Genomic DNA, 22,447 nt, shown 5'->3' on the forward strand with positions numbered 1-22,447 from the left:
CAGAGGGGGAAAGGACAGTGTCTGTCCCACTGTCCCACCCAGTCCCAGAGGGGGAAAGGACAGTGTCTGACCCACTGTCCCACCCAGTCCCAGAGGGGGAAAGGACAGTGTCTGACCCACTGTCCCACCCGGTCCCAGAGGGGGAAAGGACAGTGTCTGACCCACTGCCCCACCCAGTCCCAGAGGGGGAAAGGACAGTGTCTGACCCACTGTCCCACCCGGTCCCAGAGGGGGAAAGGACAGTGTCTGACCCACTGCCCCACCCAGTCCCAGAGGGGGAAAGGACAGTGTCTGACCCACTGCCCCACCCAGTCCCAGAGGGGGAAAGGACAGTGTCTGACCCACTGCCCCACCCAGTCCCAGAGGGGAAAAGGACAGTGTCTGACCCACTGCCCCACCCAGTCCCAGAGGGGGAAAGGACAGTGTCTGATCTAATTCCAGCTTCTTGCTCATCCTGATTTTCAATCCTGCCCCATTGGCGGCCATACCTTCAGCTGCCTGGTCAGCGGGCTCTGGGATTCCCTCCCTAAACCTCTCCCCCCCTCTGTCTCTCTCTCTCTCTATCTCTTTCCTCCCTGTAACTGGATCTCATTGGCCCGGAGTTTTGTCACCTGCCTCAGCGTGCGGCTCCAAGTCCAGCTCTGGGTTTGACGCTCCCTCCTGCAGAGCGTTGTGGGATTTTCTACCTGAATGGATAATGGAGCAGGTTACTGGGGTCCAGCTCACCCCACTCACATCTTGTTTCCTTTCTGAAAACAGGAGGTCAGAGGCTGGTTCTGTACGAGAAAGGCTGTGCGCCGACCTCACTCTGCGGCGTGTGTGGGACCAAGACCGCCATGGGCATCGTGTTCACCTACAACAACACCTGCTGCAGTAGTGACCTGTGCAACCAGACGGCTGGCGTGATGCCCTGGCTGGCCCTCAGTCTCTGGCCAGCTCTGCTGCTGACCCTTGGCCTTTCCTCCTGCTGAGACCTCTCCGGCCCCCACAAGAAGCTTTGTCTACACCCTCGGTCCGACAGCGGGAGTGGGGAGAGAGGTGGGGAGGTGGGTAGAGGGAACATAAGATCAGCCATTCAGCCAACTCCCAGCCTGTCCCTTTCTTTAAAACATTCACTACGGGAGCTCATGGTATTATCACTGGGCGAGTAACCCAGGGGCCCAGGGGTAATGCTCTGGGAACCCGGGTTCAAATCCCACCATTGGCAGATTGTGGCATTTGAATTCAATAAAAAACCTGGAATTAAAAGTCTAAAATGACCTTGAACCCATTGCCGATTGTTGTAAAAAAACCCATCTGGGTTACTAATGTCCCTTGAGGGAAGGAAATCTGCCCTCCTTACCCGGTCTGGCCTACATTGTTAAAAATTTGTTCATGAGGTGTGGCTAGGCCAGTATTTATTGCCCCTTGAGAAGGTGGGGGTGAGCTGCCTTCTTGGACCCGCTGAAGTCCCTGCGCTGTAGGCACACCCACAGCGCTGCCATCCTGTAAATCCACAACTGACCTGTAAATCCCCATTCAAATCTCTTGACCCCCCCCCACCCATTTCCCGTTATCTCCGTGTGTGGCAAAGCCCACCCCACCCGGGCGGGTACAGGTACCAGCCTTTGAGGGGGGGTGGGAGGTCTATGCTCCATTTGCTGCCTTTGTCTCGCAGTTTGTTTATGCCCCTGCTCTCCACCAGCACTCCCCCGCCCTCTCTCTCCCCGTGCTGCCTGCTGTACCCAGGGGGAACGCGCCGTGTGGGTGGGGGGAGAGAACAGGCTCGAACAGTCGATGTTGCTGCATAAAGTGCAGCCTCCTGGGGACACACCCTATACCCGAACATGCACATTGCAAACCCACCTTGGCCAGGTCAGGTCAGGAGAGACGCCTGTCAGAGGAACGACTTCCAAGCCGGGTTAACCGGCAAGCCGGGGGACAGGAGGAGGCCACTCAGCCCCTCCAGCCTGTTCAATAGCACCGTGGCTGACTTGCCTCACTCCTCCCACATCGTTTTACCGTCTTATCCAGCAGAGATCCACTGATCCCTGGGGGACATATTCTTTGGGGGAGGGGGGTGTGGTTTCATCACATGACTGTTTTAATCATCCCCCGGTTTTAATCTCTCCGGCATTGGCGGCTGTGCCTTTGGCTGCCCTGGGCCCCGAGCTCTGGAATTCCCTCCCTTAAACCTCTCCGATTCTCTCTGCACCTTAAACACACTCCTTAAGCCTGACCTCTTTGACCAAGCGTTGGCCCGAGTATCTCCTTTCGCAGCTCGCTATCATGTTTGCTTTCTAACGGTTCCGTGAAGTATGTTCCACTCAGTTAGGGGTGCTATATAAATACAAGTTGTTGTTGGTGCGGTCAATTAACCAGCCGTTTTTTTCATTAAAACCGTCTGCAATATTTCTCCAACTGTTTAGACAAAGGTGTTTGGAGAGTCCTTTTCTCAGGAAGGGTCTCTTCTCCGATGCTGGTATGGGCGTTCTCCAGAACTATCATCGGTGACAGTGTCTTGGACATTTGTCTTTCATTCCTGGACAGGTTGGGCTGGAAGGGTGACCGAGGAACCATCTGGACTGGGGAACAGCCACTGAGCAGAGTCCGGCTCTGACCACCACTCTCGGTGATCCATTCTCTCTCTCTCCGGCTGTACCCCTCCCTCCTTTCCCACCCAACCAGCAAAAACCAGCTGTGTTTCCTCACCGGCTTATATTGTACCGCGTCCTGTTCTCCCACATGCTGCATGGGTTCGTACCAGTACAGGAGGCCATTCGGCCCATCGAGTCCATACCCGCCCCCTGTAGAACAATCCAGTCAGTCCCATTCTCCCGCTCTATCCCCGCACGTTTATGTCCCTCAAGTGCTCAGCTAGTCTCCTTCTGAAAGTCTCCCCCTTCCACCTCCCTCGTGGGTGGCGAGTTCCAGATCATTCCCGCTCTCCGTTCCTCCTCACACCCCACCCCATCCCCCTCCCCCGCATCCCTTACCCAAAACCTTAAATCTATACCCCCCCCAAAGTCCTTGTACCATCAGCGAATGGGAACAGTGTTTCTCTGACTGCCTCATTTAAACCCGTCCTTATCTTGTGCACCTCGATCAAATCTCCCCTCGAATCTCCTTTACTCCGAGGAGAACAATCCCAGTTTCCCCAACCTAACCGTGTAACTAAAACCCCCTCCAGTCCCTCTGGGGAATCTCCTCCGCACCCTCTCAGGGACTCGCGTGTCTTCTCAATGAAGTGTGGTGACCAGAACTGGACACAATATTCCAGTTGGGGCCTAACCAGACTCAACGTAACTGTCCTGCTTTCGTCCTCAATGCTGCTATTTCTGAAGCCCACAATTCCGTATACTTTGCTCATCGCTCTCCCAACATGTCCCACCACTTGAAACACTCACGTGAGTGGCTAATCAGAGCCTTTACATCACTCGTTGTCCAGGATGGAGCACAGTCGGATGGTGGGGTGGGGTCAGGGGGCTGTGTGGAGGACCAGGGCACGATCTTGTACGAATGCGACCATTAGTTCCATGGGATCAGCCAAGCGAGGAGCTCACAAAGGACGGAGATGGTCCAGGTTGGCCGCTCAGACGTGTGGAGACATTTACCCTAATGTCACCGTTTGACCGTGACATGTTATTGGTTAAACATACATCGGCACTCAAGCATCAAGAACAAACACAACGCCAATGTCACAAATGATACCCTACTCTACACCTGCGAGGAGGCCGCCTACGTAATTCCTTACCCAACCCTTTGGAGACCCGACAAACGGGGGTCATTAAGGAAAAGTCCCCCGGTTCCTGTGAAGCGACCCCTTGTCCACATCATCGGCGATTCCGCTGCTGAACAGTCTCCAGGGTGGGGAAGGGGCACCTACTTATGCCCATCGTACCGCCCTTGAGGGCTGCCGGGTTCTTGATAGACAGTAACTGACTTTCCTCTTCGCCGTTCGAAAGGGTCGGGGGTCACTTGTCCCTTGGCCGCCTGACAACTCTGCCAGGAAATCGCTGGCTGCCCCCACTCGGAGGTAGAACCTCCCACTTTTTTAGGGTGGTTGGCAGGCCTCAGGCTTACTGGCTACTCGTGGCCAGTCAAGTCCCCTAGATCACCAGCAGGTGATGATGGACCCCTTGGGACCAATTGCCAAAAAACACCAAAAGATGCCAACTCCTGCGACATTTAGGTCACTCAAAGGTCAGACTCTCTTGGCTAGTTCACCCCAGTGTGTCTGTTCCTTGTGTGACTTGCCACAGCCTAATTTACTAGGCCATCGTTGCACTGAATCCTTAGCACCATTTATTACCGGTACAGCAATGTGGGCTCTTGAACTCCTAAAGCACCTTCAGGATGCCAATACACCACAAATAATAAATGCTCAGCAAATGCTCGATGGGTAACTGGCGTATGAAGAGACCCAGGGTAGCTTTAATTACCACCAAAACCCCTCCCACCAAACTTAAGGAGCCCTCCCAACATTCAAGGTGAACAGTTACACAAGAACATCAGAAATCGGAGCAGGAGTAGGCTATTCGGCCCCTTGAGCCTGCGCCACCTTTCTATAAGATCATGGTGGATCCGATTGTGGCTCTAACTCCACTTTCCTGTCTGCTCCCCCCCCCACCCCCACTAACCCCTGACTCCCCTATCGATCAAAAACCTGTCTTAACTCAACCTTGAGTATATTCAATGACCCAGATTCCACTGCTCACTGGGAGAGAGCACTCCACAAAGCTAAATTCATCAGAAAAGAAATTCCCCATCTCTGTCTCAAATGGGAGACCCCTTATTTTTAAGCTATGCCCCTAGTTTTTTTATTCATTCATGGGGTGTGGGCTTCGCTGGCTAGACCAGCATTTATTGCCCATCCCTAGTTGCCCTTGAGAATCTGGTGGTGAGCTGCCTTCTTGAACCGCTGCAGTCCATGTGGTGTAGGTACACCCACAGCGCTGTTAGGGAGGGAGTTCCAGGATTTTGACCCAGCGACAGTGAAGGAACGGCCGATATATTTCCAAGTCAGGATGGTGAGTGACTTGGAGGGGAACTTCCAGGTGGTGGTGTTCCCATCTATCTGCTGCCCTTGTCCTTCTAGATGGTAGTGGTCGTGGGTTTGGAAGGTGCTGCCAAAGGAGCCTTGGTGAATTCCTGCAGTGCATCTTGTAGATGGTACACACACTGCTGCTACTGTGTGTCGGTGGTGGAGGGAGTGAATGTTTGTGGATGTGGTGCCAATCAAGTGGGGCTGCTTTGTCCAGTTCAGTTTCTGGTCAATGGTAACCTTCAGGATGTTGATAGTGGGGGATTCAGTGATGGTAATGCCATTAAATGTCAAGAGGGCGATGGTTAGATTCTCTCTTGGAGATGGTCATTGCCTGGCACTTGTGTGGTGTGAATGTTACTTGCCACTTATCAGCCCAAGCCTGGATATTGTCCAGGTCTTGCTGCATTTGGACATGGGCTGCTTCAGTATCTGAGGAGTCGCAAATGGTGCTGAACATTGTGCAATCATCAGCGAACATCCCCACTTCTGACCTTATGATGGAAGGAAAGTCATTGATGAATCAGCTGAAGATGGTTGGGTTGAGGACACTACCCTGAGGAACTCCTGCAGTGATGTCCTGAAGCTGAGACGACTGACCTCCAACAACCACAACCATCTTCCTTTGTGCTAGGTATGACTCAAACCAGCGGAGAGTTTCACCCTTTATAGATTCCCCCACGAGGGGAAACATCCTCTCAGCATCCGGTCCGTCAAACCCCCTCAGAATCTTACCTGTTTCAATAAGACCACCTCTCATTCTTCTAAACTCCAAGGATTATAGTCCCAATCTACTCAACCTTTCCTCATAAGACAAACCCCCCTTCATCCCAGGGATGAGCCCAGTGAACCTGCTCTGAGTTGTCTCCAATGCAAATATATTCCCCCTTAAGGAAGGGCCACCAAAACTGTACCCAGTGCTCCAGGTGTGGTCTCACTTGTACAGCTGTACACAGTGCTCCAGGTGTGGGAACACTTGTACAGCTGTACCCAGTGCTCCAGGTGTGGGAACACTTGTAGAGCTGTACCCAGTGCTCCAGGTGTGGGAACACTTGTACAGCTGTAGCAAGACTTCCCTACTCTTATATTCGAATCTCCTCTCAATAAACACCAACATTTCCCTTTGCCTTCCTAATCACTTGCTGTAGCTGCAAACTAACTTTTCCTGATTCATGGACCAGGACGCCCAGATCCCTCTGTACCTCAGAGTTCTGCAATCTCTCTCCATTTAATCAATGTGCGGCTTTCCTATTTCTCCTGCCAAGCCAGACAAGTTCATGTATTCCCACACTGCACACCGTCTGCTAAACGTTTGCACACTCACTTATTGACATCCCTTTGCGAGACGATTGGTAGGAGAGCGTGACAACCTATAGGCCAGCGGCTGAGCTGGTGGTGTCACGTTGTGGGGCAATGGGGGGGTGGGGGTGCAGGGCTGGTGAGAGAGGGGACACAGCAGGTGCCACGAGGAAAGACATTGTAGCCACCACCGTGGTTACATCTCGCCAAGGCTGTGGGTCAGCATTGCTCCCCACACTCTTCCCATTCCCACAGTAACTAACCTCACTAAAACTGACTCGCACTTGGGAGGTGTCGAGCGTGACATGTTGAACTTAAAGTTGTACTGCTAAATAAAGCCTTGCTGTAAATGGCGTGTATTTATTTACCCTCGGTGAGCCTTGTATGGAGTGCTCCAGCTGCGAGAGGAAAAGCAGCTACCCTCAATAGCAAGAGGTACACCCACCCTGCTGTTAGACAGACGGGGCGTAGGTACACCCACCCTGCTGTTAGACAGACGGGGCGTAGGTACACCCACCCTGCTGTTAGACAGACGGGGCGTAGGTACACCCACCCTGCTGTTAGACAGACGGGGCGTAGGTACACCCACCCTGCTGTTAGACAGACGGGGCGTAGGTACACCCACCCTGCTGTTAGACAGACGGGGCGTAGGTACACCCACCCTGCTGTTAGACAGACGGGGCGTAGGTACACCCACCCTGCTGTTAGACAGACGGGGCGTAGGTACACCCACCCTGCTGTTAGACACACGGGGCGTAGGTACACCCACCCCGCTGTTAGACAGACGGGGCGTAGGTACACCCACCCCGCTGTTAGACACACGGGGCGTAGGTACACCCACCCTGCTGTTAGACAGACAGGGCGTAGGTACACCCACCCTGCTGTTAGACAGACAGGGCGTAGGTACACCCACCCTGCTGTTAGACAGACAGGGCGTAGGTACACCCACCCTGCTGTTAGGCACACGGGGCGTAGGTACACCCACCCTGCTGTTAGACACACGGGGCGTAGGTACACCCACCCTGTTAGGCACACGGGGCGTAGGTACACCCACCCTGCTGTTAGACAGACAGGGCGTAGGTACACCCACCCTGCTGTTAGGCACACGGGGCGTAGGTACACCCACCCTGCTGTTAGACACACGGGGCGTAGGTACACCCACCCTGCTGTTAGGCACACGGGGCGTAGGTACACCCACCCTGCTGTTAGACAGACAGGGCGTAGGTACACCCACCCTGCTGTTAGACACACGGGGCGTAGGTACACCCACCCTGCTGTTAGACACACGGGGCGTAGGTACACCCACCCTGCTGTTAGACACACGGGGCGTAGGTACACCCACCCTGCTGTTAGACACACGGGGCGTAGGTACACCCACCCTGCTGTTAGACACACGGGGCGTAGGCACACCCACCCTGCTGTTAGGCACACGGGGCGTAGGTACACCCACCCTGCTGTTAGACAGACAGGGCGTAGGTACACCCACCCTGCTGTTAGACAGACAGGGCGTAGGTACACCCACCCTGCTGTTAGACACACGGGGCATAGGTACACCCACCCTGCTGTTAGACAGACAGGGCGTAGGTACACCCACCCTGCTGTTAGGCACACGGGGCGTAGGTACACCCACCCTGCTGTTAGACAGACAGGGCGTAGGTACACCCACCCTGCTGTTAGACAGACAGGGCGTAGGTACACCCATCCTGCTGTTAGACACACGGGGCGTAGGTACACCCACCCTGCTGTTAGGCACACGGGGCGTAGGTACACCCACCCTGCTGTTAGACACACGGGGCGTAGGTACACCCACCCTGCTGTTAGGCACACGGGGCGTAGGTACACCCACCCTGCTGTTAGGCACACGGGGCGTAGGTACACCCACCCTGCTGTTAGACACACAGGGCGTAGGTACACCCACCCTGCTGTTAGACAGACGGGGCGTAGGTACACCCACCCTGCTGTTAGGCACACGGGGCGTAGGTACACCCACCCTGCTGTTAGACACACAGGGCGTAGGTACACCCACCCTGCTGTTAGACAGACGGGGCGTAGGTACACCCACCCTGCTGTTAGACAGACGGGGCGTAGGTACACCCACCCTGCTGTTAGACACACAGGGCGGGTGGCACATTGTCAATGGGCCAGTAACCCAGAGAGCCGGGGTATTGAGCTGGGGACTGGGGCCCACCACGGCAGGCTGTGAAATTTCAATTCAATAAAAATCTGGAATTAAAAGTTTATTGATGACCAGGGAACTATTGTCGATTGTTGTAAAAACCCATCTGGGTCACTACTGCCCCTTTAGGGAAGGAAATCTGCCCTTCTTACCCGGTCTGGCCTACATGTGACTCCAGACCCACAGCGATGCGGTTGACTCTTAAATACCCTCTGAAGCAGGGTAATTAGGGATGGGCAATAAACGCTGGCCTAGCCAGGGACTCCCACATCCCGGGAACAGATATATACAAAAATAATTTTAATTCCACCAGCTGCCATGATGGGATTTGATCCCGTGTCCTCAGAGCCTCTGGATTACTCGTCCAGGGTGTTACCACTCCGGCACTGACTCCCCCTGTGCGAGTATCCCCATCACTGTGGGTCCTCACACCCGGGGCCTATCCACGCCCCTCACCTGACCTCCTCCGCTCTGCACTTTCCAACTCGGTCACTACGAGAGACTAAGAATTCGGAGCGAGCGGAGGCCATTCGGCCCCTCTAGCTGGCCTCCCAGCTGAGTTTCCACCTCACCTTTCCCGCCTTATCCCTCGGTTCCATCGGACGCCCTCTATAAAGGGGAAAAACCTCTTGATCGTTGCCAGTTCCGAGAGAGAGGCCCCAACTCCCCAGGTATCACTGCAGAACCGAGGGAGGGTAGACGAGGCCTCAAGGCCTCAAAAATCAGGACGACGGCACCTCCGACAGTGCAGCACTCCCTCAGTGCTGAACTAGGGCCTAGACTACGCCCCCCAGCCTCTGGAGCTGGGTCGTGAACCCACGACCTCTGAACCCACCGTTCCATCGGGCGCCATCACCGGTCGAAATTGCCACGACGATAGCGACTCCTGTTTTCTGATGGACCGAGGCCTTGACGGGGCTGAGCGGGAGTGACATCAAACCCCCTTTGTGGGGCGGGGGGGGGGGGGGGGGTGGGGGAGGAGAGGCAGACATGACCAAATCACACCCTGCTGTTCCCATGGCGACCAGCCGTGAGTGTGAAGCGTGATTTCGGAAAGGTGACCGGGAGTGTGTGGGAGGGGGCGTTGGGGTGAGGTGGGGGAAGGGTGATTGTGTAAATTTGCCCTTTCGTGGAGCATTCGCAAGGAAGAGAAAACATCAAAGATGTTCTCCAAAAAAAAGACAAGACGGCTCACTCGGCAGGTTCCTGGGGTGAAGGGTCTGGTGAGGGACGGTCAAGCAGGTTGGGCCTGTATCCATTGGCGTTCCAAAGAGTGGGAGGTGATCTTAGCCAAACGTGGGCTTGACAGGGCGGAGGGTGCTTCCTCTCATGGGGGGAAATCTAGACCTGGGAGGGGGTGCAGAGTTTCAAAAATATGGGGTGGCCCATTTAAGGTCAAGATGGGGAGAGCTCTCTCTCTCTCTCAGAGGGGTGTTGAATTCTCTTCCCCAGAGAGCGCTGGAGGCTGGGCCATTGAATATAGTCAAGGTTGAGTTAGGCAGGTTTTTGGTTGACGAGGGAGTCGAGGGTTATGGGCAACAGGCAGGAAAGTGGAGTGAGGGCCACAATCTATTCAGCCACGATCTTATTGAATGGTGGAGCAGGCTCGAGGGGCCGAATGGCCTCCTCCTGCTCATGTTCCTGTGTAAAGGGAAATTTCCATGCAAAATTCCATGTTTAAGGCCTATTTTTCCATGGAACTGGTGCCCCTTTCCCCCCTCCTCCGCCTGCCCTCACCCCAGCCAACAACCTCCTTTTCTAATTGGGCCCACTCAACTGATTCTGTTCACAGGAATACCAAGCCAATGGGGTGTATTCACAACCTTCCCCTTGTGAAGGGCAGGGGGTGGAATATGGGGACTGGAAGGCTTCCTGTCTTAATGACCCAGCATCAGCATCAAGCGCTCTCAGGTCAGGTAGCTGGAGTCTGGGTAAAACTCCCTGCCCCCCCCATCTCCAGCGTGACGATCCGTCTATACCCCAGGAGATCACCCCCGATTGCACACGAGTGACTTTCCCCACAAGTTATTCGATGGCCTTCGAGCAATCAGGCCCGGGATGGGAGGGTTGGCCAAGGAGGAGAGATTATGTAGACCAGGCCTACATTCTCCAGGCTATGGAGAATGAGAAGCTCTCTCACTGAAACATTATCAAACTTGTAGAGGGCTTTTAGCAGGACAGATGCTGAGAGCCTGTTTCCCTCCCATCCAGCTGGAGTCTAGGACTAGGGGCCAGTGTTGCAGGATAAGGGGTCGGCCATTTTGGACTGACACAAGGAGATATCTCTCTGAGGGTTGCTTATAACCCAGAGAGAAGTGGAGGCTTAGCCAACAAGTTTATTAAAGAGCGCAATGGCCAGGTTTTTGAGGGGGGGTCTAAGGTGATAGGGCAAGAAGGTGGAGTTGAAGTGGATTAGCCATGATCTTACTGAATGGTGGAGCAGGTTAGAGGGTGTACCCCTGCTCCCGATTACGTGCAGAGCCTGCTTTGTGGTCAAGCTCCACAGACATTAAAACCATGGGGTGTCCAAACTCTTCCCCAGTTTACACAGCCCAACGATACCTTCCAGCCATCACGGAGATACTGAGTGAAGGCCCAAAGCCTGCCTCAGAGTTTGATGATCACAGGGAAGGATAAATCTGTGGAAACAGTGTCTAACAGGGGGTAAAGTCACAGGGGAGGGGGGGATGGAGAAAGGTTCATCATTTCTACTCCCCGCTTCCTTCAAAGACGACTTTCCCCACATTGGGATCCCAAACCAGAGATCCAGACCCAAGGTGGCCCAAACTCGATACTGTCTCATTTCCAAAGCAACCACACAGGCTTTGACTAGACATAAATATATATTTTTGAGGATATTCTCCAGGAAAGCAAACAAAGGGCAGCTAGAAAACTGAACATTGGTCAAGTAATACTTCCTTTTAAACAACAACAAAGGGTTTTAATCTAACAGAGTGTTGTAGCCACATGGACTCGGTGGAGATTTAAAGGGCTACACACCCAGCAAAACCAGCAAAACGTCGCCTTCTCCTTTCATTCAAGTTGCTACCCGTCAACCGTCTTCCTTATTTGAGGGGCTTAGCCACAGAGGCGTAAGCCAGCTCGATCTCCTCGTCCTTTGGACAGGTGTGGGCGAACTCCTCACATTCGTAAGCATTCTTAAAGTACCTCCAGATGCCGGTGAACTGCTGAGGGATCTCGAAAGCTCGGTACTTCCGGCACACCACCTGGGGTAGTGGGGGGGGGAAAGAGAGAGAGAGTGGGAGGGGGAGGGAGGAAGGGGGAGAAGGGGGGTGGGGTGATGAGAGACAGAGAGAGAGACAGAGAGAGAGAGACAGAGAGAGAGACAGAGAGAGAGAGACAGAGAGAGACAGAGAGAGAGACAGAGAGAGAGACAGAGAGAGAGACAGAGAGAGAGACAGAGAGAGAGACAGAGAGAGAGAGAGACAGAGAGAGAGACAGAGAGAGAGACAGAGAGAGAGAGACAGAGAGAGAGAGACAGAGAGAGAGAGACAGAGAGAGAGACAGAGAGAGAGAGACAGAGAGAGAGAGACAGAGAGAGAGAGACAGAGAGAGAGACAGAGAGAGAGACAGAGAGAGACAGAGAGAGACAGAGAGAGAGACAGAGAGAGAGACAGAGAGAGAGACAGAGAGAGAGACAGAGAGAGAGACAGAGAGAGAGACAGAGAGATAGAGAGCGTGTGCAGGAGGGAGAGAAAGAGAGCGGGAGAGAGAGAGCGAGAGAGTGGGAGAGAGAGCGAGAGAGCGGGGGAGAGAGAGCGAGAGAGCGGGAGAGAGAGAGCGAGAGAGCGGGAGAGAGAGAGCGAGAGAGCGGGAGAGAGAGAGCGAGAGAGCGGGAGAGAGAGAGCGGGAGAGAGAGAGCGGGAGAGCGGGAGAGAGAGAGCGGGAGAGCGGGAGAGAGAGAGTGAGAGAGCGGGAGAGAGAGAGCGGGAGAGAGAGAGCGAGAGAGAGAGAGCGAGAGAGCAAGAGAGCGGGAGAGAGAGAGCGAGAGAGCAAGAGAGCGGGAGAGAGAGCGAGAGCGGGAGGGGGAGAGAGGGAGAGAGAGAGAGGGAGCGGGAGGGAGAGAGTGAGAGAGAGAGCGGGAGAGAGAGAGAGTGAGAGAGAGAGAGCAGGAGTGAGAGAACGAGAGAGAGAGAGCAGGAGGGAGAGAGAAAGAGAGACCAGGAGGGAGAGAGCGAGAGAGCAGAGAACACATTTTAAAAAAAATCTCTCAACATGATCAGCTCACATACAATGCCATGGCACAGGAGGCGTCCATAGGGACCATTGGGACTCTGAAAGAGTTGTCCAATTAGCCACATGTTCTTCCCCCATCACTAAATCTTTCCATTGCATCAGTGTGTGTGTACCATCTACAAGATGCACTGCAGGAATTCACCAAGGCTCCTTCGACAGCACCTTCCAACCCACAACCACTACCATTTAGAAGGACAAGGGCAGCAGATAGATGGGAACACCAGCACCTGGAAGTTCCCCTCCAAGTCACTCACCATCCTGGCTTGGAAATATATCACAATTCAAATAGCCATTTGGTGGTACAGAACTGGAGTGTTGCTGAGAAAAGACACTTTGTTGAAGCTTTTTGTCCTGCACTCATCAGGACAATCGCAAGAATACCAATGTCAGGGTAAAAAAACAACAATTTATACTGTATGAGAAGAGAGTGCTGATTGGTTGGCAAGTGGGCTCTAATTGGCAGAGGCTTTGCCATGGAGAATGCATCAGTTAAATGGGGACTGACAGTTAACTGCCAAGCATTATTTAAAATTTAAACCAGGCATTGCAACTCCAGTTGGTCAAGGAATTGATCTGAGGAATGAACCAGTGAATGGCTGTCACATAGCTGAAACAGGCGCAATGTGTGTACATGTTCTTTCTGTCTGCAAAGTACAGGGCCCCTGTGTATTAATATAATGTAGCTTCCAGTACATGTAAACACGCCACACTGCAAATGGCTCGGGCCCTATTGACTAGGTTGGAAGCTGAAAAAGGATAATGGCTGCCCCGAGAGAGCATTTTGTGCTGTAAAAAAGGACATTAGTGAAACGGATGGGTTTTTTTACACCAATTGACAATGGTTTATGCAGGTCAGCATTAAACTTTCGATCACAGACTCTGTTGACCAGCTGCTGTGCTGGGATTCGAACCTGGGATACAAGAGTATTAGCCTGGGCCTCGCATCCTCCAAGATGACTAGGCACGAGCAACAAATGCTGGCACTACTAGCTGCAGCAAGTGGGGCTTTGGTCGGGAGCGGTGAAAGCAGATGATTCAATCATAGCTTTGGAAAGGAGATCAGATAAGTACTTGAAAAGGGGAAAATATTGCAGGGAATGGGGAGGGAGTGGAACTACTTGGAAAGATCCTCCAAAAAGAGCCAGCACAGGAGCAATGGGCCGAATGGCCTCTCCGGTGTTTTAAGGCTCCACGATATGCAGAGCGTAACCCGTTTGATCACAGGGCTGTCCCTCGATTCGGGGATGGCTTCCGCTTGCTCAGGGTGGTCAGTTCCTTCCCCGGGTCTTCGTGTGACTGAAGAGGCCGATTCTCAGCCCACAGATGTTTCAGCAGCTGGGCCTGGGCGTTCCCAGGCCCGGCAGTGGGATCCGGAGCACGGGAACCTGCTTCCTTCTTTCTCTCCTTCTCATCATTCAGACGTTGGCCCTTGGAGAATGATGCAGCTTGATGGACAAGTGGTCGCCATTTTGAACGACCGGTAGTTTATCGGGGAGAGGGTGAGGTGGTGGTATTGTCACTGGGCTAGTAATCCAGGGGCCCAGGCTAACGCTCTGGGGACATGGGTTCCAATCCTATCACAGCAGCTGGTGCAATTTCAATTCACTTCCAGATTTCAATCTATAATTGAAAGTGGCCACAAAAATCATTGCTGATTGTTGTATAAATTCGTCTGGTTCACTAATGTCCTTTAGGGAGGGAAATCTGCCCTCCTTACCCGGTCTGGTCTACATGTGACTCCAGACCCACAGCAACGTGGTTGACTCTGAAATGGCCGAGCAAGTCACTCAGTTCTATCATAGAGTTATAGACTTATACAGCACAGAAACAGGCCCTTCGGCCCATCATGCCATGCCAGCCATCAAGCACCTATCTATCCTAATCCCGTTTTCCAGTACTTGGCCCGTAGCCCTGCATGCTGCGGTGTTTCAAGTGCTCATCTAAATACTTCTGAATTGTTGTGAGAGTTTCTGCCTCTACCACCCTCTCAGGCAGTGTGTTCCAGAATCCAACAACCCTCTGGGTGAAAGAAATATTCCTCAAATCCCCACTAAACCTCCTGCCCCTTTACCTTAAATCTATGCCCCCTGGTTATTGACACCTCCGCTAAGGGGAAAAGTTTCTCCCTATCTCCCCTATCTATGCCCCTCATAATCTTGTATACCTCTATCAGGTCCCCCCCTCAGCCATCCCTGCTCTAAGGAAAACAACCCCAGCTCTATCCAGTCTCTCTTCATAGCTGAAACGCTCCAGCCCAGGCAACATCCTGGTGAATCTCCTCTGCACCCTCTCCAGTGCAATCACATCCTTCCTATAGTGTGGCGGCCAGAACTACACACAGTACTCCAGTTGTAACCTAACTAGCATTTTATACAGCTCCAACATACCCTCCCTGCTCTTGTGCTCTATGCCTCGGTTAATAAAGGCAAGTATCCCATATGCCTTCTTAACCACCTTATCTACCTGTGCTGTTGCTTTCAGGGATCTATGGACATGTACACCAAGGTCCCCCTGATCCTCTGTACTTCCTAGGGTCCTACCATTCATTATGTATTCCCTTGCCTTGTTAGTCCTCCCAAAATGCATCACCTCACACTTCTCAGGGTTAAATTCCATTTGCCACTGCTCTGCCCATCTTACCAGCCCATCTATATCATCCTGTAATCCAAGGATTTCCTCCTCACTATTTACCACACCACCAATTGTCGTGTTGAGCTGCTATAGTCTAAAAGGGATGAAACTGGACGGACCACCCGGCATTGACCTAGGCACCGGAAACAACAACAGCAAACTCAGCCCTGTCGACCCTGCAAAGTCCCCCTTACTCACATCTGGGGGCTAGTGCCAAAACTGGGAGAGCTGTCTCTCACAGACTAGACAAGCAACAGCCTGATATAGTCATCCTCACGGAATCATACCTTACAGATAATGTCCCAGACACCACCATCACCATCCCTGGGTATGTCCTGTCCCACCGGCAGGACGGACCCAGCAGAGGTGACGACACAGTGGTATACAGTCAGGAGGGAGTTGCCCTGGGAGCCCTCAACATCGACTCCGGACCCCATGAAGTCTCAAGGCATCAGGTCAAACATGGACAAGGAAACCTCCTGCTGATTACCACCTCCCGCCCTCCCTCAGCTGATGAATCAGTGCTTCTCCATGTTGAACACCACTTGGAGGAAGCACTGAGGGTGGCAGAATGTACTCTGGGTGGGGGATTTCAATGTCTGTCACCAAGAGTGGCTCGGTAGCACCACTACTGACTGAGCTGGCTGAGTCCTAAAGGACATAGCTGCTAGACTGGGTCTGCGGCAGGTGGTGAGGGAACCAACAAGAGGGAAAACATACTTGACCTCATCTTCACAAAATACACAGTCCTTGTGGAGATGAAGTCCCTCCTTCACATTGAGGATACCCTCCATCGTGTTGTGTGGCACTATCACCGTGCTAAATAGGATAGATTTCAAACAGATCTAGCAATTCAAGACTGGGCATCCATGAGGCGCTGTGGGCCATCAGCAGCAGCAGAATTGTACTCGAACACAATCTGTAACCTCATGGCCCAGCATATCCCCCACTCTACCATTACCATCAAGCCAGGGGATCAACCCTGGTTCAATGAAGGGTGCAGGAGGGCATGTCAGGAGCAGCACCAGACATACCTAAAAATGAGGTGTCAACCTGGTGAAGCTGTAACACAGGACTACTTGAGTGCCAAACAGCATAAGCAGCAAGTGATAGACAGAGCTAAGCGATCCCATAACCAACGGATAAGATCTAAGCTCTGCAGTCCTGCCACATCCAGTCCTGAATGGTGGTGGACAATTAAACAACCCACTGGAGGAGGAGGCTCCACAAATATCCCCATCCTCAGTGATGGGGGAGCCCAGCACATCAATACATAAGATAAGGCTGAAGCATTTGCTACAATCTTCAGCCAGAAGTGCCGAGCGGATGATCCATCTCGGCCTCCTCCAGAGGTCCCCAGCATCACAGATGTCAGGCTTCAGCCAATTCGATTCACTCCACGTGATATCAAGAAACAGCTGAAGGCACTGGATGGTGCAAAGACTATGGGCCCTGACAATATTCCGGCAGTAGTACTGAAGACTTGTGCTCCAGAACTTGCCGCACCCCTAGCCAAGCTGTTCCAGTACAGCTACAACACTGGCATCTACCCGGCTGTGTGGAAAATTACCCAGGTATGTCCTGTACACAAAAAGCAGGACAAATCCAACCCAGCCAATTACCATCAGTCTACTCTCGATCAGGGGCAAAATAATGGAAGGGTCATCAACAGTGCTATCAAGCAGCACTTGCTTAGCAATAACCAATGACACCCAGTTTGGGTTCTGCCAGGGCCACTCAGCTCCTGACCTAATTACAGCCTTGGTTTAAACATGGAACAAAAGAGCTGAACTCCCGAGGTGAGGCGAGAGTGACTGCCCTTGACACCAAGGCAGCAGGGTCCTGATGTTAAGGGGAGGTAGCGTAGTGGTATCATCACTGGACTGGTAATCCCAGGGACCCAGGGGAATGCTCTGCGGACCAGGGTTTGAATTCCAACACAGCAGATGGTGGGATTTGAATTTGATATAAAAAGAAAATATGGAATCAAAAGTCTAATGGCAACAAAAACCATTGTCGATTGTTGTAAAAACCCATCTGGTTCACTAATGCCCTTTAGGGAGGGAAATCTGCCCTCCTTACCCGGTCTGGTCTACATGTGACTCCAGACCCACAGCAACGTGGTTAACTCTGAAATGCCCTCTGAACAAGGGATGGGCAATAAATACTGGCCCAGCCAGTCCAGTGACCCCCCCACATCCTATGAATGAATTATTTTTTTTTAACAGTGACCGAGTGTGGCAGTCCGAGTGAAGCCAGGGTCAACGTGAAAACTCTCCACACAAAAAGGGGAATGGTTGTTGGATCATCTCAGATCCAGGACATCACTGCAGGAGTTCCTCAGTATCATTCTCCTTGGAGCAATGGAGATTGGGGGAGGGGGTGGGGGGAGGTTTGATAGAGATTTAGGTAAGGGACAGGTTTGGATAAGGTAGACAATGAAAAACAGTTCCCAGGGGGCTCAGATTTAAGGTTTTGGGCAAGAGATTGGGGGATGGGGTGTGGGAAGGGGCCGGAAGATGGGAGGAAGAATTATTTTTGCGCAGTGAATGGTAATGACCAGGAACTCGCTGCCTGCAAGGGTGCTAAAGTGGAGAGGATGAATGATGTCTAAAGAGAGATGGGGAGGGCACTCGAGGGAAATAAACTTGCAGGGCCACAGGGATAGAGCAGGGGATAGACTGGGACTGACTAGATTGCTCTACAGGGAGACAGCATGGATTCAATGGGCCGAGTGGCCTCATTGGGTGCTGTCATGGCTATGACAACATTCCAGTTCCAAGGGCCCATCAGAAACGGAGGAGTTTTTACCTGGACGATGTGGAGTTTCGGTAAGAGGTTACAGTCAGCCAGTGTCAGCTGATTCCCGTCCAGGAATTTCCTGTTGGAGATAGTCACATCCTCAGCGCTGTTCTCATCAATCTCCTCTGGCACGGGAATGTTCAGATACTCATTCAGCTTCATCAAGGATTTCACCAGACCCTTCTCCAACACTAAAAGTGAGAAAGAAGAATTACTCTAACAGCAGTAATGCCTCCTGCTTCCTTCCCTTTACGCCACTATCAGCACCTTCCTTTGTCTTTAACACTGCCATTACCTTGGTCTCTGTCCATGGCATCTTGGTCAATCTCTCCTTAGCTCCTACCTATCCCTGACCTTCTGTCTTGATCCACCCCCTCTTAAACAGTATCAAATCCATCTCTTTAGCTCTGAAGAAGAGTCAAACAGACTCGAAACGTTAACTCTGTTTCTCTCTCCACAGATGTTGCCAGACCTGCTGAGTTTTCCCAGCATTTTCTGTTTTTATTTCAGAAGCTGGGAATCCTGCAGTGAGTAACTCACCTCCTGACTCCCCAAAGCCTGTCCACCATCTACGAGGCACAAGTCAGGAGTGTGATGGAATACTCCCCACTTGCCTGGATGAGTGCAGCTCCCACAACATTCAAGAAGCTCGACACCGTCCAGGACAAAGCAGCCCCGCTTGATTGGCACCACATCCACAAACATTCACTCCCTCCACCACCGACGCACAGTAGCAGCAGTGTGTACCATCTACAAGATGCACTGCAGGAATTCACCAAGGCTCCTTCGACAGCACCTTCCAAACCCACGACCGCTACCATCTAGAAGGACAAGGGCAGCAGGTAGATGGGAACACCACCACCTGGTAGTTCCCCTCCAAGCCACTCACCATCCAGACTTGGAAATATATCGGCCGTTCCTTCACTGTCACAGGGTCAAAATCCTGGAACTCCCTCCCTAACAGCACTGTGGGTGTACCTACACCACAGGGGACTGCAGCGGTTCAAGAAGGCAGCTCACCCCCACCTTCTCAAGGGGCAATTAGGGATGGGCAATAAATGCTGGCCCACATACCATGAAAGATTAAACTCTCAAACCAACATCGGGTGAACATTATCACATCACTGTTTGTGGGAGTTTGCTGTGCAGAAATTGCATAGGATCAATGGCACAGAAAGAGACCATCAGCTGAGTGGTACATACCAGTTTCTTCTTCACTCAACCCTCCTCCCATCTTTGCTCATCCAAATCCACCATGATAGCGACTCTCTCCCATTGTCTCCCTCCTCAACCCATCAGCACGATTCACCAACAGGACTGGCTGCCTCATTTGCTCTATTGTAACTCTGAGCACAGTAAAAGTTTAATTGACTTAATATGTCAGGCTTACAGTGGGGGGGTTACCTGGAGTACCGTGTGCAGTTTTGGTCCCCTTATCTCAGAAAGGATATTAGTGCCATAGAGGGAGAGCAACGAAGGTTCAGCAGACTTGTTCCAGGGATGGAGGGACTGTCTAATGGAGAGAGATTGGGGAAACTGGGCCGATATTCTCTAGAGTTTCCAAGAATGAGAGGTTATCTCATTGAAACCCACAAAATACTTAAAGGAACAGACAGGGTAGATGCAGGTAAGATGCTTCCCCGGGTCGAGGAGTCTAGAACCAGGGGACACAATTTCAAAATAAGGGGGAAGGCACTGAGGGCCGAGATGAGGAGAATCTTTTTTACTCGGAGGGTGGTGAATCTTTGGAATTCTCTGTGGAAGCTCAGTCATCGAGTATGTTTAAAGTAGAGGTTGACAGATTGCTAAATATCAATAACATAAAGGAATATGGAGATAGTGTGGGGGGAAAAAGGCACTGAAGTGACTGGTCAGCCATGGTCATATTGAATGACGGAGCAGGCTCGATGGGCTGAATGGCCTACTGTTACCTTCCTACGGTCTGGGGCGGGTAAAGCGAAGCAATGAAGTCAATTTAAACCTAACCGTGCCAGACAGCATCACACTGAGTCAGATAGGCCCCAGGCTCAGGGTCACTTCATTCCCAGAGGCCCAAGTTACAATCTCGGGGGTGGGGGAGGGTTTTATAACCAAACCTGCCCAATGAAAGATTGACTGTATGGGGGTGGGGGGAGGCGGGAGTCTTTCTGGTTTAACACCCAGCCCAAAGTTACCCACCCCTGCGATTCTCCTCCAGCCCCTCACAAGCCTCAGAGAGACCTGCGCTGCTCCAATTCCGGCCTCCTGTGCTTCCCCAGTTTTAAGCGCTGCACCATGGGTGGCCTCCCTACACTTCTCCACCTCTCCACCTCGCTTTCCTTCTTTAACAGGCCCCTTAAATCCTACCTCTGAGCAAGCCTTTGGCCGCCTGACCACATTCTACAATGCTCCTGTGCAGCCCCTTGGGACACCTCGTGGTGTTTGAGGAGCTGGGGAGAGGAGTTATCGTTGCTGCTCTCTACGGAGGACAGGGACAGAGGTGGATATTTCATCCCCTCCCACAATAGTCCCAGCCAGAGAGCCGGTTTAAAGGAAGACCCCTCCCCACCTCAACTATTTGAGTGGGGTGAGGGGGGGTGATCAGGCCATGATTAAGGAGGGACCCAGCCCCCAAATAAAGTGGGGCGAGTTTGGTGTGACTAATCCCACCCTGTCAGTAATCTCGCCCTCTCCCATCAGGCACAGGCAGATCCAAAGGTCCAATAGCAGCACCAGAGTAGATCTTACCTCTCCCTCAGAGCCAGCTGGGACCACGCTCTCCTTGCTTGTTATTTTTTTAAAAAATAAAATAAAATCAGGCCCATTTAGTTTCATTTCCCAATAGTTCAAGCCACCCGTGTGTCAGCCTCTCTCAGTGTTTTTTCCTACACATTAGCTCATCCACCCACCCGACCACACCCAGTATGGAAGTGTGACTGGGTGTTCACAGCACAGGGGGCAGGGTCCTGAGCCCAACAGCTCCCTGGCGCTGGTTTACACTCTGAACAATCCAATTCCCTCCGCTCTCCATCTCATCCCCCACCTCTCTCACACGCTCATAAAAACGAAAGGCTTGCACTTAATGCAGCACCTCTCACAGTCTCCGGACCGCTCAAAAGTGCTTCACAGACAATGCTGCACTTTTCCCGAGAGATCCTCAATGCAGGAAATAAAGGGAACTTTATCTATCACAAATGACAATGTGGGGATGACAGGTTAGTCTGTTTGTCTCACCTTTTCCCCTCTTTGCTATCGCTCTTTATTCCGTCATGGGATGGGGGCATTGCTGGAGGGGGAGGTGATGGCGGAGTGGTATTGTCACTGGGCTAGTCATCCAGAGACTCAGGGTAATGCTCTGGGGACCGGGGTTCGAATCCCACCAGGGCAGATGGTGGAATTTGAAATCTGGAATTGAAAGTCCAAGACCACGAACCCATTGCCGATTGTCATAAAAACCCATCTGGTTCACTAATGCCCTTTAGGGAAGGAAATCTGCCCTCCTTGCCCGGTCTGGCCTACATGTAGTTGACTTTTAACTGCCCTGTGAATTGGCCCAGTAAGCTCCCCAGTTGTGTCAAACTGCTAAAAAGTCAATGAAAAGGAACATGGGTGTCCCTACACCACACGGACAAAACCCTGGAACTCCCTCCCTAACAGCGCTGTGGGTGTACCTACACCACACGGACAAAACCCTGGAACTCCCTCCCTAACAGCACTGTGGGTGTACCTACACCACACGGACAAAACCCTGGAACTCCCTCCCTAACAGCGCTGTGGGTATACCTACACCACATGGACAAAACCCTGGAACTCCCTCCCTAACAGCACCGTGGGTGTCCCTACACCACAGGGACAAAACCCTGGAACTCCCTCTCTAACAGCACCGTGGGTGTACCTACACCACATGGACAAAACCCTGGAACTCCCTCCCTAACAGCGCTGTGGGTGTACCTACACCACACGGACAAAACCCTGGAACTCCCTCCCTAACAGCACTGTGGGTGTACCTACACCACACGGACAAAACCCTGGAACTCCCTCCCTAACAGCGCTGTGGGTATACCTACACCACATGGACAAAACCCTGGAACTCCCTCCCTAACAGCACCGTGGGTGTACCTACACCACAGGGACAAAACCCTGGAACTCCCTCCCTAACAGCACTGTGGGTGTCCCTACACCACAGGGACAAAACCCTGGAACTCCCTCCCTAACAGCACCGTGGGTATACCTACACCACATGGACAAAATCCTGGAACTCCCTCCCTAACAGCACTGTG

The 22,447-nt window shown here is 52.4% G+C and overlaps 2 protein-coding genes across 2 annotated transcripts in view; one reads left to right on the forward strand and one right to left on the reverse strand.

Annotated features, from left to right (window-relative positions):
* Nucleotides 1–980, forward strand: part of lypc (ly6 domain containing, pigment cell) — a 282,492-nt gene extending 281,512 nt beyond the window's left edge. Inside the window, exon 3 of the mRNA XM_078535448.1 lies at nucleotides 760–980. Coding sequence (XP_078391574.1) covers nucleotides 760–971 — 212 coding nt within the window. The 3' untranslated portion in view covers nucleotides 972–980. The remainder of the gene's footprint in view (nucleotides 1–759) is intronic.
* Nucleotides 981–11,322: 10,342 nt separating this feature from the next.
* On the reverse strand, nucleotides 11,323–18,373 carry LOC144673787 (chloride intracellular channel protein 4-like). The gene is made up of 2 exons (XM_078535449.1): nucleotides 18,198–18,373; nucleotides 11,323–11,725 (listed from the first exon to the last, which is right to left on the reverse strand). Exons 1-2 carry the CDS (start codon nucleotides 18,348–18,350, stop codon nucleotides 11,564–11,566), a joined length of 315 nt encoding a protein of 104 aa, XP_078391575.1. The 5' UTR covers nucleotides 18,351–18,373; the 3' UTR covers nucleotides 11,323–11,563.
* Nucleotides 18,374–22,447: the final 4,074 nt, after the last annotated feature.

This window comes from Cetorhinus maximus, unplaced genomic scaffold (genome assembly GCF_964194155.1).
Source record: "Cetorhinus maximus unplaced genomic scaffold, sCetMax3.hap1.1 HAP1_SCAFFOLD_465, whole genome shotgun sequence".
Taxonomy (NCBI): Eukaryota; Metazoa; Chordata; class Chondrichthyes; order Lamniformes; family Cetorhinidae; genus Cetorhinus; species Cetorhinus maximus.

Excerpts from the sequence above, each read along its gene's own strand:
- LOC144673787 (XM_078535449.1), bottom strand. The coding sequence starts at position 18,350 with ATGAAGCTGAATGAGTATCTGAACATTCCCGTGCCAGAGGAGATTGAT. Across the intron at positions 11,726-18,197 it reads CGAAACTCCACATCGTCCAG|GTGGTGTGCCGGAAGTACCG; the intron begins GTAAAAACTCCT and ends CCACTACCCCAG.